This window comes from Lathamus discolor, chromosome 3, assembly GCF_037157495.1.
Source record: "Lathamus discolor isolate bLatDis1 chromosome 3, bLatDis1.hap1, whole genome shotgun sequence".
Lineage (NCBI taxonomy): Eukaryota > Metazoa > Chordata > Aves > Psittaciformes > Psittacidae > Lathamus > Lathamus discolor.
In genome coordinates, this window is record NC_088886.1 from 44,468,827 (window position 1) to 44,488,746 (window position 19,920).

Genomic DNA, 19,920 nt, shown 5'->3' on the forward strand with positions numbered 1-19,920 from the left:
TGAAAATGTTTTCACATTGACCTTAATTACTGTGAGCTGAAGAAACTACTTACTCATATCCAATTGCTAAAAAGCCAATGTGCTCGTTATGGATCAGTTTACACTTCCAGAGTAATGGTAAGCAGCCCATTTCATCCTTTGGCCTTGTATTTAAACTGACATGGTTGGTGTAATCCAAATATCTGCTGTCAAGGTAATTTATATCCTGATGCTCTGTTAGTCATGTAAGGTAATATCAAATGTGACAGCAAAAGATAAACCCATTCATAGCTGTTTTGCAGATCAAATAATGCTTTTTGATCTGTGCTAATTAATGGGCATTCTTTTTAAAAGAATTAGTTTTCCACTGTACAGTGGCTGTTTCTCAGCAATACATTATTGTATAGTGTGATAGATTGTTGTATAGCACTTCAGAATATATGTGCTAAATTGTTATACCAGATTTTCTTGGAATGGAGCTTATATTAAAGAAATGAGACATACAGTCTTGGTGATGTTAGTCCCGTCACTTAGCCCTCACCTGGAAGAATGAGGGTAATGCTTCCTTCTCGGAGGCTATATGAGACTCTTGAAACAGTTATAGAACACTCGAAGCTCTGAGAATAAAGATACTATTGAGCTATAAGGCGTTTTGCAGCTAGAGAGAAATGAAATGACTGATGATGTACCTGCTATGTGAGGCACCCACTATACAGAAGTTTGGGTTTTGTTGTTTTTTTTCTGTTATAAGGTGAAGACTGTGAAATTGATGTAAACGACTGTGACAGCAACCCATGTCACCATGCTGGAACTTGCATAGATCAGCCTGGTGGTTACACCTGCCATTGTCCACATGGATGGGTTGGTGCAAACTGCGAAATACGTAAGTTTAGTATTTTTCTAAATATTTCTAAAAATTATACATTATAATGGAGAAATTTTATTTGACTCTGAATAAATGCCTGCACAAATACTCTGAATCATCTGTAGGATATACCAAAATTCTGTTAAATGAATTTTATTTTAGGCCATAACGTTTCAAAAGTGGCTATGAAAGTTAGAAAATTATTTTTCTGGGTACCCTGCTTTGGAATACGTTGGACTAGATTGTCAGAGATGCTATCTCACAGCTGGACACTAGGCAGTCTAGTCTTTAACCTCTGAATTGCCTGCCTCTAGTTACATTTATGTTTTTGAGCTTACTTTCCTACTTACCTTGGGTAAAGTGTGCTTCCTTAGCACGCTAAGAACAGTCCTAACAGGCTTGTATTGACTTTTGAGAACCTGTGCTTCTAGTGATGTTTCAGCAAAACAATTTTGAACTTGCTTACCTAAGGAAACAAGTCCTGTGTAACTGTTCTGTAACGTATGTGTGCATGCATTTACCAGTTTTCAGGAATAACTTTTCCAACCACAGGCTGATTTCCACCAAAACTGTTAGAAAGGCAAAGGTCTTCAAAACAAAATGTTTCCTAAGCATTTACAAAGATTTAGAGAGGTTCCACTGGTGGGTCTATTAAAGGCATAGCTTCAGTGTTATCTTGCCTCTTAAAAGTAGAGAAAAGCTTCAGTGTCAGTTGCACCCTCATGGAGCAGCAGAGGGTCCATGAGAAGAAGAAAGTATGAAGCCCAACTGTGGAACTTTAATACAGGAGACAAGTCCGTTCACATCTGGGCTGACGCAAGTTTCATCTTGAAAGGTTTATGACCTCCTCTCCCTATAATTGTTTTTGAATTCAGTTTCAGTGCTATCTTTTGAAAGCAAAGACTGTAGAGGGGCATTGCTAGCTAATCCAAAGATGGTGACAGCTCTGACATTTTGTTGTCTCTGTGAATGGCACACACGCTTCCCTGCATGGTACAGAGCCATTGGAATGTTGGGGGGTGTGATGCTGAGTGCTGTCTGTATGCCATATTGCTCATGCTAAAAGATGTTCAGATGAGCTTTTACTGCCAATGCTGTTGTTAGCAGTACCTGAAACATGAATGTCCAAGTCAATGCAATTCTGTCTGCCTTAGTTAATAAATAACAGGCTGATGAGAGAGGTGAGTATAGTTGTTGGAGAAAGCAGTAATCATCCTGGAAATATACTTCCGGGAGTACATCAATGCAGTCACAATCACATTCCTATTATGTTATGGAATGAATAGATGCCAGAGGGAAAGAGACAAGCCTGTGTGCTTCCTGATTTCATATAGCCCATCTGCAGGGCTCAGTGACGCTTGTTCTGGAGTTCTCCTTTGGCTGGCATGCTCTAGTTACTAAGGGTTTGGCTGTATGCAGCACGCTGTGTAGTGTGGTGCATATAAATATATGGAAAAATGGGGGAAGCAGAGCAGATAGTGGAAGGAGCCTTTTCTAAACTGTCCAGTTATTCAATTATTCCTGTTTCCCCCTATGAGCGATGTATGCCCCTAAGCACTATATACGACAGGCAGGTTCAAACTGTCAGCATCTGTGGTTAGTCAATATAAACTTATTTCAGACCTTGCACACTTTTACAAGTGTATGGGAGAGATAGTGGATAAAACTCCTCTTAAACTGTGTTCTCTTGAGCAAGGGGATTGTCTCTGCCTAGTGCTTATTTCTCTACACATAGCATCTGTTTATAGTTGAACTGCAGTGACCTTGCCTGCTGCTCAAGAACTTGGATTTTCTGCTTGTAGTGTGCATTTGCAAGCTGTGTAAGTTAAAATGATGGGAAGAAGCAACAGCACTTTTTTGTTGCTTTTACTGATTGATTTGTTCTTTTACTGACATCTGTTGCTTTTACTGACTGATTTGTTCTTTTATCTTGTGACTGCTATGACAGGAAGCAGAGAATTATCTGAGTGTTAACTGGCATTGATAACACTGCAAGGCTGATTCTCAACCAGAAACATTAGACCTTATCTTTCCATCTCAATATCTGAAGAATAAATAGTATAGTTCATGGCAATTGTTCCTAGTTGAAGAGGTTGAAATTACTGTGTTGAGGTTTTATTTATTCAACAGATCAGGATAGCTAATAGATTGCATATATGTAATAATAAGAAATATAAAAAAAATCTAGAAAATTCTGATTTGGATTGCTCTTGAATGAAAACAGAAAAAGAAAATCTTTGTGTAGTCACATAAAGATACATTTTGAAGTACAATTAAGCTTAAAATTTGAAGGCTAACGATAGTTTCTTCAATAAGTTTAACATCTGCAAATGTCACTTTGACACAGCATAAAAGTAAAATGATGTGTTATTATGGGCACCGTGATACTTCACAGTAGTCAGATGTAAGTGTGGATATGCAGCCTTGTTAACTGATGCAAGGGCATATACACAAAGCTGTAGAAACTTTCCTAAATCACTTGGATCTTAACAGGTATATAAAGGATTTTGCAAACAGAAGAAGAAGAGAAGGACTGAGTTTTGAAGAAATCACTTTGCAAAAAGGATTTTAAAGCATTTAGATCTGCACATTTTTTCTACAGACCTATGTGTCCATGGGAATATCTTTGCACTCACTGACTTTCCCTAAGCTACGGGTTGACCAACTGACGCAAATCCAACTCTATTCATGTCTAGAAAGGCAATACCCAACTCTTTTATAAATAGGTGCAGCACTTCTGATCTCACTGGTGTTGAGTCAATGGTGCAGTGGATTTCTGTTCAGCTGTAAAGATTGAGTCTGCTGCAGTTGATATTTTCGTATCTCCTTGTCATGTTTATCATGTTGTTTCAGCAATTTGTACATAATGGTTAATAATGTATTGGAAATTAAATTTTAACACTGCATACTAACTTCCTTTGTATTGGACTGTCCCTCTGAATGCTAGAAAATGACATAATGAAGTGAGACTTCAGGTTTCTCAAGAGGGAGACAAGCTGGTGTTCAGGAGTCTTTTGAGTAAATAGATCACATTTTATCTTTCATGATTTTCTATTACTAGCCACTAAGGAGGCTGTTAAAACTTAGTCTTTTTTGTAGAACAGCTCTTTATTTACCATTTTAATGGTTCCCTATTTTTTTCACCAATGACTACCCTAGCAGGATTTCTGGTTTATCTTGTAAAACTGTACTCTTCAATTTTCAAATGTTCTATATACAAGAAACTAGGCAAGATTTATGTTGCCTGGATGAACTGTGATATTTATTATATCATTTTATGGTCCTTACCAGTGTTAGCAATTCCACTTATATAGGATTAAATTGGTCTTAACTATAAAGAGGATACTATTCCTTTCAAAATGAAATGTATTTGCCTAAAAAGTTAATGGGGCATTCACTGTAAAAATGCTTACAAAATGTCTCATATGAATTCTCTAATGTCTGCTGGTTATTTGCTAATATCATTAACTTTGCCAATTTTGTAATTATTAATGTAGTTACCGAGGTAGGCCAAACCATGTGGTTACTTGAAAACTAACATTATGAAGAATTTCTGGTACAGACTGTGTATATGACATTGAAAACTAATTTTGCAATTAATTTTACAAACATTATGATGACACGTGAGAATACTGTGATTTTGAGCTGTCATGTATTATTTCTGACCTTTGGAGTATAAGCTGTTAGTCTTCATACTTTTATCTGGTGAGGAAGAAAGGAAGACATTTCTCTTACCCTTTTATCATCCAGAGTTGGAAGACACAGAATCTAAATAAGAACTGTCTTACCATATATCTGTGCACAGTGGATCTGAATTTGGCCTTGTCTGACAACTTGACAGAAATCACCATGTGTGACGAATGTGCTGCAGAACAGAAATAGAAACCCATCCCAAAACGGAACAGAGCACAGCTATGTTCTTTCCCCCACATCCTAACTGAGCATATTGCAGTAACATCGCTTTAGAAACATTAAAGCACTCAATGATCAAATCTTTACTGATAGAAGATAACACCAACAAGCAGTCAGTCCTTTAAACTCAGTTCACATTTGTGGGCAAAAAGTCTAAGCAAGCCCAAGCTCAGAGGTGCTCTGAGACAATCTTTAGTATTGTAAACAAAGAGCAACCAGTTCTTCAAACTCTGCCCAGCTGAATCCCACATGTAACAGCTGCAGTCTTTCTCCCTACCTTCCTCTAAGATGGATTTTTTGTTTAGGTTTGTTTTTTTTTGTTTGTTTTTTTTTTGTTTTCTGTACTTATACATTCCCTTGTATTTCTACCATAGATGGAAATTATATCCACAGATGCCACTAAACTTGTGACTGCAGCTCAGGTGCTTGAATCAGTTCTCTTGCAATTATCAACCATCCCCGAGAAGTGGCATCTAAGAATATCTTAGCATTCTCAAAGCACATGCATGATAGGCCTGTTCCCAGAATGTTTGTTATTAAGTAAAGGAAGTTTCTATATCAGTGCAAAGCAGAAGTCCACTTGAAAAAGGAACAGTCACCTGCTAGAAATAACTTTTGCAGTCTGACAGATTTCTGTAGTCAGAATGATTCAAGCTTGTTCCTGGTTTGAAATAATGTACGAGACCATAGGCTTAAAAGACTGCCAAAAATGAACTCTAGAGGGAAGTACAGGTTAATAGAAATACTCTGACCTATGCTAGAGAAAAACAGATCTGCGGACATAAGCAATTGATAGACAATATGTTTGGAATTGATAGACAATGGTTTGGGCATCAAGAATATTTATAAAGCTCTGGAATAATTACGTAATACATTATAATACATAATAATACATAACTACAAAAATCCTCTTCCAGATTTGCTTTATTTTAAGGTCTGCTTTGAGGCCTCTCAGAGGAATTATGCTTGAGAGAGGACTCCAGTAAGCTCAGAACTGTAGCGCTTTATGAGATGCCCTTTTTGTTCTTGAAATGCCAGTTTTGAAGTCTCTGCAGTCTGGTGGATATAGGCATAACAAAAGCCTGTGCTTCAAATTTAAAACCAAGCGTGTTTGATACATATTAAATCCCACATTTTAGTGGAAGGGTTCACCAACTACTAGAACAAACTGCACAGAGAATCAGTGGATTACTGGAAGCTTTTATGTGAAACCGGCCTGCCTTTAGAGAGCCTATAATATATTATAACATAATACAAGACTAACTGCATGACTTTCTATGACTTGGATTATACAGGAGATGAAACTAGGTAAGTGTTTCTATGAGATCTTAAAAATTTGTGAAAAAAGATGGTGAAGGATCAAGATAGTGCTATTCAAATTTGTTGCATGGTGACATATCCATGACAGAGCCTGGGAAGGTTCAAATTACATATCCCCCTAGCTTCAAAAGTCTCCACAGAAATATAATAAATATCATACAATATATGAATATCATAATTCTATTCAGCAGGAAGGATATAAATTACTAATTAATGATAACCTTTTATTTTTTATCGGCAGATCTGCAGTGGAAGTCTGGACATATGGCAGAGAGCCTAACAAATATGCCTCGTCACTCCCTCTACATCATAATTGGGGCTCTTTGTGTGGCGTTTGTCCTGATGCTGATCATTCTGATTGTGGGAATATGTCGTATCAGCCGCATTGAATATCAAGGCTCTTCCAGACCAGCCTATGAAGAATTTTACAACTGTAGAAGCATTGACAGTGAATTCAGTAGTGCAATTGCTTCTATCCGACATGCCAGGTTTGTTCTGGGAATGGTAATTTAAAGGAAATCTGTTACACTGTGTAATTTCAGTCCATGCACAGTGCATCTAACTACTATTGGCAGGGAATGAGCTGCTTCACCGTGAAAAGACAGGACCACTGTCTTTTGAGGCATTGCTCATTGTATTATTTTCACCCCTATTCAGTTCTCATTTGAAGTGTGATAATCCAGCATAACTCCTTAAAAACAGAGGGAGTTATTATGAATTTATTTGGTGTAACTGGTGAAGAGAGACAGATACAGAGTTAGCCTGTAAGACCTGTTTGTGTTGTAAATACTCCTTAACTGATACACATAAGTAATTTGATTACATTGCAAAGGCACATTGATTTTTGTGGCTAATTTACCAGATGATTGTTTAGTAAGACTTCGAATCCTCATTTTTGTGCTCCTGTTTGCCTCAAAATTTCTTACTTGCTTTCCCAGAAATGGAGCTTTTGCAAGCCAAGGCATTGGGTGTCAGGATAATACAAAGCAGGTCTGGAAGGGGACTCAAGAGCTCAAGCGTAGCTATTGCACTGATATAGCATTAATTATACCCAGATTCCTGCCAACAACTGTGTTTAAAAGCCTTCAAAAGAGTTGAATAAAGTTAGAAAGGGCTTTTCTAAAATCCAACCTAAGTTTTCTTTTCTGTGAATTAAGCTGCTTCTTTCTTACTGTTTTTCAGGTTGTAACAAAGAATAATCTATCACTGTTTCTTTTATAGTAATTATGTACAACAGGTGTCATATCCGACGCCTCCTTTTTTATAATAAAAACAAGCAAAGCAGAACAACCTCCCTCTTCCCTAGACTAAACTAACGCATTCTTCCAGTATCTCCTTCTGGATCATAGAACCACAGAATCATAGAATGATTTGGGTTGGAAAGGACCTTAAGGTCACCTAATTCCAACCCCCCTGCCATGGGCAGGGGTGCCTCACACTGGACAGCCTAACCCAAGGCACTGTCCAACCTGGCCTTGAATACTGCCAGGGATATCATATCAGCTTCTTTATTGTCTCCCTGGGACACACTTTCTTTTTGAAGGGTGGTTCCTAAAGCTGGAAATAGTTCTCCAGCTAAATCTTCATCTGTATCAAACGGCTTGAGTTATTACCTCCTGCATCTTGTTTATGGCATTCCTGTTCAGACATCTGGAATTAAAACCTGCTTGCTTTTTTTCTTTTGTTCATTTTTTTTTGTTAATTTGTATTACACCAGCAACTGATGACTCAATTCTGTGATCTGTTAGACCTTCTCCTCATCCCAAGATCCTCTGTGCCATTTTGCTTCCTAGCCAATATTGTTTATTCTGTATTTGACATCTCTCTTAATAGGATAGAACTTTCATTTTTATGTCTTTTCCCCATATCTTAAATTTGTCAAGATCACTTCAAATTCCAGCAATAGGGTTCATGTATGCTACCATTAAAATGCTTTTGAAAGAATGGAGGAAGTCACAGTTCTGCTCATTGACATGGAGAAATGCATGCAGTTTGGTTGGTGATTACTAGTAATTAAGTTTTTGAATGCTCCAGTTCTGTTTTAGTTTGAAAAGGTTAATTTGTACCACTGTTGAAGCCATCAAAGTTATATGAAATGGATGAGGAGTCCCCACAGACTCAGTTAATCATGTTGCAGCTTTAAGCTGTATCTCTTTAAGCTATTTTGACTAGATTTGCAATAAAACATTTGTTTATTGTCAAAATATATTAGTAAATATTTAAAGAAGAAAGGTGTGTATAGTTGATTTAACATAGCAATAAAATCAGTGTTCTTTTAAGCCTTCCCTTGAATTCTCCTTTGCCATTATATCTCTTCCAGAAGGAGCTCAGCATCTCCACACCATACACACCCCAAGAACTCCTTTTGCCTCTAGTAGTGTACTGGGAGAGGAGGGTGTTGCTTTATGGCCCATAAAAAGCTTTATAGTTTTTTATTATTTGGCCTTCTGCATGTCTACTACGTATCTCCAAGGGTGGAGAGCAAGGTGCAAAATGATAGTGTTCAAATTAAACATCTCCCTCCTACTACTGCAGCAGTGATGAATGTGTCAGTCCTTCTCAGTTACTACTCAATGAAGTGGTACTTTGCATTTCCTCAAGGACTGGAACTGGTCTCCTGAGGATCAGTGTGGAACACCTGGGTTTTCTTAATTATTTCTTAAAGCAAATTAGGCAGCTTTCTATCCAAGGGTACCAACTAAAAGCATACAAGCAAGGCAGGATCTTCTTAATTTGAGCTTTCCCTGGCTTTTACACTTTCACTAGCAGATAATAGAACTGGTAAAAGATTTCCTGTATGAATCCTTTCAAATCTTGGAAGCTGGGCTATTTGAGGCCTTTATCATTACCGTCTGGATTATTCTGAAATAATCTCTGTTTATTACTGAAGGCAGAATTTAGAAAAGCATATTTTCATCAACATTAGCATTTCAAAGATGTTCTTAGAATGGGATATATTCATGATGATTTTTTAGATCCATAGTACTCGTTAAAAATTACATTATTGGATCCAGTCAGTAAAGGGTTTCCATATCTTAGGAAAGGTGTTTCTCCTTCGTGTAAATGAAAACAAATGTTTTCATTCCAAATAATTCCCTGTGCCTCTCAGAGAATGGATGCCTTATAAAAATGCAAGATAGAGCTGCCAAGTCAGATAATTGACAGAGGTTTACTGTTAAGATTACTGTGTTTATTTTGGTTTCAGAAGGATATTAAACACTGCTTTGGTCATTTTAATCCAGGAAAAAGAGCACAACTTTTATAGTTATTTTTTGAGTAAACTCTTACATCTGCATATAAAAAATACTAAGATCTTAATTTTCAGAATTTCTGTATCCAAGAGGTATTCTTTCAAATAATAGATTCTTGGTATTTTCTGAAAATCATTTCCTTTCCCAGTTAGATACCCAAATTTATTAGTAATTTTGGAAAATGGAGGCCTAAGTAATAGCGAGTAGACTATTTTCTTTAAGTGTAAGTTTTCTGTTAAAGCCAGTAGGTGTCCAGGGAGTGTGGAAGCCTGTTGCATATCCAGTGAATTATGTTAAAATTACTTGTTCATGTTTCTCAGCAGGTCTTTTTCTTAATAATTTTTTATAATTTGACATTACTAGTCAAGATACTTGCTGTGAGAGAAAATGGATATGCTCAAGGATCATCATCAATAAATGTCTACTTCTAGCAAATGTTCTTAGGATTAGCAGTTTAGAATGAAATAGTTTTCTAACCAGGTGAATCACAGGTCTTTTTAGTATTCATTATGCAGACAGTAAATAAGTACTCCTTTTATGTTAAAGCCTCTACATTTTAAAGCCAGCAGAGCACACTATAGTGAAGTAGTTGACCACTGGCTACTGCAGCCATAAGACTTCGTTGAATTGATACCAGGATCTGCTGTTGAAACTGGATTGTTCACTTTAGAAAAGCATCCACACTGAGTTCACAAAATACTTGGTTACAGCAACTGTACTTCTAAAAACTTTTTGTGTGTCCAGATACTGTTAGCGGTAGACTTCAGGCACTACTTACAGTGTAGTTTCTTTAAGTTTTACTTTCATGTGCTGACTCTTGATCTGTCTGTGTGTGGGTTGGAGTCTGGTTCATCAGACTGATTTTTGTCACAACAGGTTAAGGCTCTTTCCACTGCACATTCTCCATGTTCCTGTGTTCAAATTGGCTATGTTACACTGCAGTGTCCTGAGCTTCCTGAATCTGATGAGCTTCAGCACATGCTTGATTCTCACCATTACCTGACAGAGATTTCAGTGATGAGTTTCAGTCTGCTGCCTCTTTGTGGAAAGTATGATCACATGCATAGTACTCTGCTCTCCACAACATGTGCCAGTTGCTTATATACATCTTCTGCCAGAGTCTCAACTTTGTGAGAACTCTAGCATCATAGTTCAGTTATAATAAGGAACTCAAAATACCACTTGTGCACATGGCCTTTTCCCTGAATAATGCAGAGGAAATTAATATTCTCAATCTCCTCCTGTGGAGGCTTTAAAAGAAAAAATAATAAAAGAAAATTCTGGTCTTTCTTGTTTAAACACTATTTGTGGGCTCATTTTACCAGTTGCTGTTTTTGAACAGAGTAGCAACACATGGTTTCTTTCTTCTGCTTCTGGGCAAACTCTGAAACTGCAGCCTATCCCACAGAACTTGGAGGATACCATTTCCTTAGGGTTCAGCCATTCAATGTTCTTTAAAGTCTTCTATGCAAATGGAATTGTTGAGATTAATGACTCTCTACAGTTACCCATCCTTTGAAATGTCCTTTTAAGGAAGTGGAGGGGCAACCCTCAGTCACAGAACCCTCAGTCTCTCTTTGTCAGGTTACACAGGTCACTCTTATTCAGTGTTTCATTGCAAAATATACTTTCTAATTCTCATTGTAATTTACTTCATTTGTGACGATCCCTATGCCACTGGTAAGTTCACACTGGAAAACTATCATCACTCATGAATGGACACATCAATGCTAAATGTAGAGGCTGTAAAACTTCCCTAGACCTACTGATACACTCTCTTTACTGATCTAAGCACATAATTTTTCATCAAACATAGTATGGCATTAAAGCTAATGTTAAACTGATTATACATCATGTTCCTCCAGTCTTTTTCCAGACTTGGTGCTTCCCAGGACTTTATGCTCTTTATTAGGTGAATAATCTGTATTTGGTTGCACTGAAGAAATCTTTATTCATTTTTTGTGCTTTTGTTGTAAGCAGCTTATTAATTGATCCAGTACACTCTGTAGCAGGGCCCTGAATCTTTTCACTATTTATTACCCCTTGAATCGTTGTGTCTTGCAGATTGTATTGGTAATTGTTTTATGTTTTTTTTTATGCCATCAATTAAACGATAAAATAGCATCCTTGTGCAATCCTACCAGATAAACGCCCATTGAACTAAGACTCCTCATTTAACAATTCTGTTTCGAGACCTCTGAGGTTTGTGTTAACTCTGTTGACTGTTACGAGCAGGGACTGGCTTCTGAACTGCTTGATCAAAGCAATGTGGTTTACCAGCTAGATGGCTCAACCAGGCCACAAACAACTAGCACATGTGCTGTGGTCTTTTCTCAGCATTTTCTAATCAGAGCCACATGTCAACCCTGACCTACACAAGAGAACGAATTTTGTACTGCTTCACTGTATGCAAGAAGCCATGTGTTCTGTCCCTGTCAGAAATGAGGAAATTTTACTTAAATCACTGGAGAATATTCACAATCATTTGTATTTATGCAAAGCTCTATTTCCTTTAAACCCTTGAGAGTGATGGAAAAAAGGGGTGATTCAGAATTCATTGCTGCCTCTGATTTAGTAAGATACCACAATTTAATTCCTTCATTCAATTCTTGGAGTTTTATCTCATTTAAAGAAAACCAAATTTAGCCATCATGACGCTGATGAGCAAACATGGCCTGTCTATATTTATTAAAGAGAACTATAGAAGAAAGCAGACGTTCTATCATGGAAATGTATCTAGTGCGGCCTTACTGACAGCTGAAGTATTTTGAAAAATGAAATTTCCACTGTATTGATTATAATTCTTCCAGCTATTTTAGTTTTGTCAGCAATTCTAGATCACTGAAAAAGCCAAGAAATAAATAGGAAGAGTCAGGAAGTTGCATAAGAAACTTGGAAGAAAATCAAGCTAATTTTGGTTTGGTCTAAATATCCTCAAAATCTAAATTTTCTGAATCTCATCTTCCATTGTGCACAACTTTAATATAGACTTAACATGGTACATAAGAAGGGGATATGGTACATAAAGAGTGGATGACTACGTAAATAAGTATTTCTGTTTCTGTGTTAATATTTTCTCTGCATCAGGTTCATAAAGAGAGCAGACTTGACCATTTTTTACCCTATTTTCATGTGATCCTTTTTGTTATTTAAAAGCTCCTGTAATTGTAGTCAGAACACTTTAGTAATTTTTCCACTTTCCAATTTCATTTTTAGCACCTTTTTTGTATCTTAAAAAATTATCAGAAGGGTGATAGACTGCCTGTGCAGTGCGAAAACACCTAAAGGAATTCCAGATATGCCAGCACTGCAGCTACAATCATACAGTCGCAGTGGTTCTCTGCATGGGCAGATACAGCCTGGTTGTTAGGAGTGATGGTTGCCCAGGAGGAGCATGCTGCTGCTGTGATTCTGTTGCTTGTGAACCTTTACTAAACTGGTATGTTTATATGGCATTGCAGTATCCTAACTACCATTAACTTTGCCGGTGCTGCATAGTGCAGCATGTTGATAATAGAAATATGCTTTTCAAGTGGATGTCAGGCAAGCAAAGACTTAAATTTTTGCTCTAGCTTCTAACTCAATTCAGTGCACAGATACTGCATTTCCAGATGCAAATACCACATAGCTGTCCATTATTTACTTTATGTAAATATGTATGACCTGACCTTAATATTGGCTGTTAGAGCAGGCTTTAAAATAAATTTCTGGCCTTCCTGAAACTGTATCAGTTTCAGTCTTGCCTTCCACAGTCTTCCCATATTCTGATACTGCTGAACCCCACAGCAGAATTCCTGTAGCCTTTGATATGGAATCTGTTTCCTGTTTGCAAGAAGATTTTTTAATTTTTTTTTTATTTGACACATATATTTAAAAAATGACCGTTCAGATATTTAAACCTCTGTACTCTGGCATGCTGCAATACAATTTAAAATTTATCTATGCTCTCTGATAAACTGCATACCATAACTCAGTGCGTTGCTGTCATTAACTCATTCATACTTCTGTTTGTCACCAAAACCTTTCTTTTGTTTCCAGGTTTGGCAAGAAATCCCGACCTGCAATGTATGATGCAACCCCCATTGCTTACGAAGATTACAGCCCAGATGACAAACCTTTGGTTACACTGATTAAGACAAAAGATTTGTAATCTAGTGTATCTTTTTTGGATTATTTTTCAAAAGGATGGGCTACTAACCTAATTTAAATATTTTTAAGAAGAAAGCATAAGTAATTTAAACCATTAGATGCTTCAGAATTTTCTGTAGAATATTTAAGAACCAATTTTCTGCAGCTTTTAGTTTGGAAAAATATTTTAAAAAAGAAGTTGTGAACTTCATGAATTACATTTTAATGTACCTTGAGCTCTATAAATTATAAGCTTATGATAGTGTGTGCTTTTTTCTTGGTAGACACTATTACTAAACCCAGATGAGTTTCTTGTGGTTGTTACAGAACAGAAAACAGTAATTAATGAGGAGTTCTTTATGACATGTCAGTGCCAGCTTTCTCAGTAGAGGTAGGAAAAATGTGAAGCATAATATGATATATAATATATCCATTACTTAAAAAAGTCTAAAATGTTTGTGTTGTGAAAAAGAAAATAGTAAAAATTATTATTCCTAATCTGAATGAATTAGCTTTTGCCTTATTCCATGCATGGATAGATACCCTATTCCTCCATTATTTCCTTAAAGTTGCTGAAACATACTCTTCAGTTGATGTCTGACATTTTTGTAATAGTATTCAGGCTAGGCCTTGTATAATAATTAAAGTGCCTCTTGAGGCAAAGTAAGGGTATGATCCTTTAAACATTGGAATCAATGAAAGAATTTCCATTGACTTCAGTGGGCATGGGATTGGATCCTCCAATTGGACTGAATCTATATTTTTCTTTAAAGGTTAAAGTTTTTTATATTGTGAGTAAAATAATCATATGGTTTGAATTGTTTGTTTCCTAAAGGTTGTTGACGTACAGTATTGTTTCATGAAACGTTGTGTATTTATCATAGTGCTTCTTATTTAGGATCAGTATGGGGGTTTTGTGGCTGTAATTGATGGCTTCTGGGCTTCTTAAAATTCTTGCTTATTTCAGAAAATATTGAATAAATGTTATCAAGTGAAGATTGTTTCTTTGTTTTTCTTCATTTGAAAGTGCAGTGTTATCTATAAATTTGACAGGACACGAGCATATAATGTACTATAAATAATGCCAAAAGAAGATATTCCAGCTGTTTATTTGAAAAGGAAAAAAATGGGCTTTATATCAAGGTAATCTCTCTGAAGTTAGACAAATACAGAACCAGAGTAAAGAGGCAGTCCAGGCCATATGCACTGCAACCTGTTCCGTGAGTGGATCTGACTGCAAATCTGGGCTCTAAGTTACAGCAAGAGTGACATTTTGTCACAGAGCAACCTGTTGTGAGTAGGCTTGATCTGACTTTCTGTTTCAAAGAGGTCTGCTACCAGGGAAGCTAAGGCTGCATGGTGCGGAGGGAAATAATACTGTAGGTACGTATAAATCCTGCTGCATGGTGCTGTACTGCATCCAGTTAGTACTGTTATGTTACAGGCTGATAAGCACTGAAAGGCCAAGCTCTAGTTGGCCTCTTAATCTTAGGAAATCTTGGAATGCATCCAAAATCTTCATATTTCACATAAACAACATTACCAGACAAAAAAAAGATGTCACCAGGAACTCTGCTCATCTCTGTATGAGGATAGCAGTTGTCTCAGGTAGTCATTCCCTTTCCTTGCAACTGCTGACATTTCCAGGCCCCAGATCAGCCACTAAAGACAAACATAATTAAGAATTGTAAGATAAAAAAGCTGCCACTGGTTTTAATTCTTTTGTTCAGGTGAGCAAAGTACATCTGGTATGTTACTTTTAATTTTGAGCTTTATTATTATTTCAGCTTCTGGTTGCAGTCATAGTAATTGAACCTTGCATAATTAGTGCTGAAAAGAGGCAGACAAATTATTGCAAATCAAGCTGTTAGAGTTGCTAAAATGTAATTTTTATTGTGAGGTTACATTCTAGCTCACCACTAAAAAATAAAAAAAAAAATGCAGCAGATATGGGCCAACTTTGAAATATAAAGGAAAGCAAATGAAAACACGTTTTAGTAGAACTGTTAACTGTTAAAGGGAAGCATTGTCTTACTGTTTGGAATGGCTGGATGGTGGATATGCAGATTAGTAACACTGTGTTGTGTTTGAATTGTGGAAATGCCCAATGCATCTCAGTAATCCAGAATACCTTTCCTGACATCCTGTATCTGCTACAATGAGCTTTTGATGATGTTGGCCCACAACAATAATTACTAGTAAGAGACCTAAAGGAACAAAATTAAAGCCTCTCTTTTATTCTCCAAGCACTGTTTTCTGTCATAAAGGTTGTGCATTTGCACGTGGTGGCTGTCAAGCTAGCCTTTTTCTTGGTACAGTTTGCTGCTGCTGCTTTATGCTAGGTACAGAAACTTTTGTTTATGGTGGCTTCTAGGAGTGTTTTAAGAACCCCTTGGAAAGAGGGGTCAAGAACAAGCAATACCCTATGCCATTTTTGTAACTTCTGTGGAAGAAGGGGAAATACAGTGTTGTTGTAATAGAGCTGTTAATCAGATAGAAATGAAAGACTAATTCTGCAAGTTTTTTTGATTTTTCAGCTGTAAAATATTGGTTTATCTTCGAAGAACTTGAAATTTATACAAAGTAGGGAAACAAGCAACTCTATTGTTCTACGGAACACACATATTCATAGTCCATATTTTTACAAGAGTTGTTGCAATGAACAGCAGCCCTTCTGCATACAAATCAAACCTTGGTAGTGATTCTTGACCATCCTATATTTCTCTCAAGTGACTGACCTGAAAGATAAGTAATTTGTGAGGAGCTATTTTCCTGTCAGCTTGCAGCCTCAAGCTTCTGTAAATCATCCTAGGCTTCCTGTGAATTGTGCTTTGAAAATTACTTCTGCTTCTTTCAATTTATTTTATTGAACTCTGGTGGCATGTTATGCATGCACTATGCCTGAATCTGTGTGCTTCTGAGATATTTGTGAGGCACTGCACTGACTGCCAGATGGAGCAGCCTTCAGACCTGGGCGGAACAAACCCATCTTGAGTTTTTAGCCCAGCTCTGAAGCAGCTAGAACAAGTTGATTGCTGTCTTTATATGCCAGATCATGTCCTTCTGAGGGTATACAGGCATATGGATAAAGGACACTGGGTATTCCATATCCTTTTGCCAAACCCAAGAAGGTTTGTTCTGTATAGGGTGCAAATATAGATGTATAGCAAATACCACCTGCTGTTAATCTACTCCACATTCATTTTTTTGTTCTGTAAATCATCCAGGTGCAGAAAGGGGTGACTGTATGTGATTTTCCCCACTGAAATGGGTTAACACCCCCTAGCTCCTCCTGCAGATGGGGGTAAGTCTCTGGGCTTGCCATTAACCTCCAGTACTTGGGCACACTCCAGGTTTGGTTCTTTTTTCTTCCTCTTTCTGGAAATAAGAAAACATCCTTGAGTGGTTTTCCTGAAGCAGCATGGACATCTATTCTTGCATGCTTCTTAGGGTGGTGTGAAACTTGTGGTTACAGCTCAGAGTTGTGATACTGGCTGCCCCGGCGCTGGCAGCGTAGGCACCCAGACAGAGCAGATGACAGGGGAGGCTGCAGTGCAGAGCTTGGAGTGTAGAGGGTGCCTGCACTGGTCTGGTGAGGGAAAGGTGCACGATGGGCAGGGCTGCACCCGGTGCTCCCTGATGGAGGCCCTCCTGCAGCAGTTGGCTGAGCTGCGGAATGCTATTAGCGGGCTTCAAGATGTCAGGGTAGCTGAGAGGAAGCGGGGCTGCTTGCTTCAGCCCCATACTGTGCAGAGGCCTCAAGCTTCCCCTCCAGCACATGAAGGAAAGAAGGAGGCCACCAACCCGGGAAGCTGGGAATTAGTGACAAAGAAAAATAACAAAGGAAGGAGGAAAAGGACAACTAAAGGCAAGGGGCTTCCTCCTAAACCTGTTGTCCCCACGCAGAAACGCTTTGCTGTCCTGCAGGAGACTAACGAGGAAACGCACTTGCACCACAAACAGCCGGATTATGCACAGGTAAAGATCTCTACTGGCGCTACAAAGAAAAAGCGGCAGGTCGTAGTAATAGGGGACTCTACTTTGAAAGGGACGGAAGCACTGGTCTGTCGGCCTGACCCTGTCTCGAGGGAGGTGTGCTGCCTACCAGGGGCACGGATCAGGGATGTTACAGAGAGGCTACCTGCTCTAGTAGGTTCCACGGACTATTACCCGCTCCTGGTGATCCGTGTGGGTGCTAGGGATATAGATAGCAGTAGACTGGAGACCATAAAGAAAGACTACAGAGCCCTGGGAGAGGTGGTTAGGGGCTCTGGTGCTCAGATGGTCTTTTCATCAATTCTCCAGGACACAGGGGAGGACCAAGAAAAAGCTAGGAGGATTGGCCAGGTTAATAAATGGTTAAAAAAGTGGTGTCATAGTCAGGGGTTTGGGTGTCTTGAACACAGGACTGAAGTTAGTAGGCCAGGTCTATTGGGGGCTGGTGGAGCTGCTCTGGTAAAGAAGGGGAAGAACAGTTTTGGTAGGAGGCTTGCCAGAGTGGTCAAGGATGCTTTAAACTAGATGTGTTGGGGGAGGGGGGCATCATTCCATCCCAACACACCCAGTCAGCTGCCAACACCTATAATAAATGCTTGGAAAAATGTACATACATTCCAGCTGCTCCAGCCAATGAGTCGGCTTCAATTGGAGCTCGGCTCAGATGCCTCTATACAAACGCCCGTAGCATGGGGAACAAACAAGAGGAATTAGAGATGTGTGCACGTCTACGGGGGTATGATGTAATAGGCATCACAGAAACATGGAGGGATGGCTCCTATGACTGGAGTGGTGGAATGGAAGGTTACAGACTCTTTAGAAAAGACAGGCCTGGCAGGTGGGGAGGGGGAGTTGCCCTTTATATTAGGGATAGGCTGGAGAGTATGGGACTCTGTCTGGGGACAGGTGAGCAGTTTACAGAGAGTTTGTGGGTCAGGGTTAAAGGGAAAACAGCTGTGGGAGACATTACTGTGGGGATCTGTTACAGGCCGCCTGACCAAGGAGAACCTGCGGATGAAGCACTCTACAGACAGATAGGAAAAGCCTCACGCTCACAGGCCCTTGTTCTCATGGGGGATTTCAACCACCCTGACATCTGTTGGAACGATGGCACTGCACGGCACAAGCAATCCAGGAGGTTCCTCGATTGTGTGGAAGACAACTTCCTTCTGCAAGTAATAGAGAAGCCGACAAGGAGAGGTGCCATGCTTGACCTTGTGCTCACCAACAGGGAAGGGCTTGTTGAGAATGTGGTACTCCAGGGCAGCCTTGGATGTAGCGATCACAAGATGGTCGAATTTGAGATCCCCAGGACAGTGAGAACAGTGTGTAGCAAGCTCACTGCCCTGGACTTCAAAAGAGCAGACTTTGGCCTCTTCAGGAGCCTGCTTAGTAAGGTTCCATGGGATATAGCCCTGGGGGCAGGGGGGCCCAAGACTGTTGGTTGATATTCAAGGATCACCTGCTACAAGCTCAGGAGTGCTGCATCCCAACTAGAAGGAAGTGCGGCAGGAGGGCCAGGAGACCTCCTTGGATGGATAAGGAGCTGCTGAGGAAAATTCAAAGGAAAAAAGAGGCTTATAAAAAATGGAAGCAAGGACAGGCGGCCTGGGTAGAGTACAGGGATGTTGTCCGGGAAGCTAGGGACCAGGTTAGGAAGGCTAAGGCCCAGTTAGAATTAAACCTAGCCAGGGATGTTAAGGAAGGGATTCTACAGGTACGTAGCAAGCAAAAAACAGACTAGGGACAACATAGGCCCCCTGAGGAAGCTCTTGGGAGAACTGGCTATGCAGGATTTGGAGAAGGCTGAGGTTCTGAATGACTTCTTTGCCTCGGTCTTCACTGGCAAAGGCTCTGACTGCACCACCCAGGTCTTAGAAGGCAGACGCAGGGATTGTGAGAATGAAGACCTGGGGCCCACTGTAGGAGAGGATCTGGTTCAAGACCATCTTAATAATCTGAACGCTCACAAGTCCGTGGGACCTGATGGAATCCATCCGCGGGTCCTGAAGGAGCTGGCGAATGAAGTTGCTAAGCCACTGGCCATCATATTTGAAAAATCATGGCAGTCAGGTGAAGTTCCCAACTACTGGAAAAAGGGAAATATAACCCCCATTTTCAAGAAGGGGAAAATGGAAGACCCGGGGAATTACAGACCAGTCAGTCTCACCTCTGTGCCTGGTAAAATCTTGGAGCACATTCTCCTGGACAGCGTGCTAAGGCACATGAATAACAACAAGGTGCTTGGTGACAGCCAGCATGGCTTCACTAAGGGGAAATCCTGCCTGACCAATTTGACGGCCTTCTATGATGGGGCTACAGAATTGATGGACAAGGGTAGAGCAGTTGATGTCATCTACCTGGACTTGTGCAAAGCATTCGACACTGTCCCACATGACACCCTTCTCTCTAAATTGAAGAGATATCAATTTGATGGATGGACTACTCGGTGGATAAAGAACTGGCTGG

General features: G+C 39.2%; 1 protein-coding gene across 1 annotated transcript in view; it reads left to right on the forward strand.

Annotated features, from left to right (window-relative positions):
* The window catches only part of DNER (delta/notch like EGF repeat containing), a 125,036-nt gene extending 110,585 nt beyond the window's left edge, over positions 1-14,451 (forward strand). The window contains exons 11-13 of the mRNA XM_065672664.1: positions 731-862; positions 6,318-6,564; positions 13,366-14,451. Coding sequence (XP_065528736.1) covers positions 731-862; positions 6,318-6,564; positions 13,366-13,477 — 491 coding nt within the window. The 3' untranslated portion in view covers positions 13,478-14,451. The remainder of the gene's footprint in view (positions 1-730; positions 863-6,317; positions 6,565-13,365) is intronic.
* Positions 14,452-19,920: the final 5,469 nt, after the last annotated feature.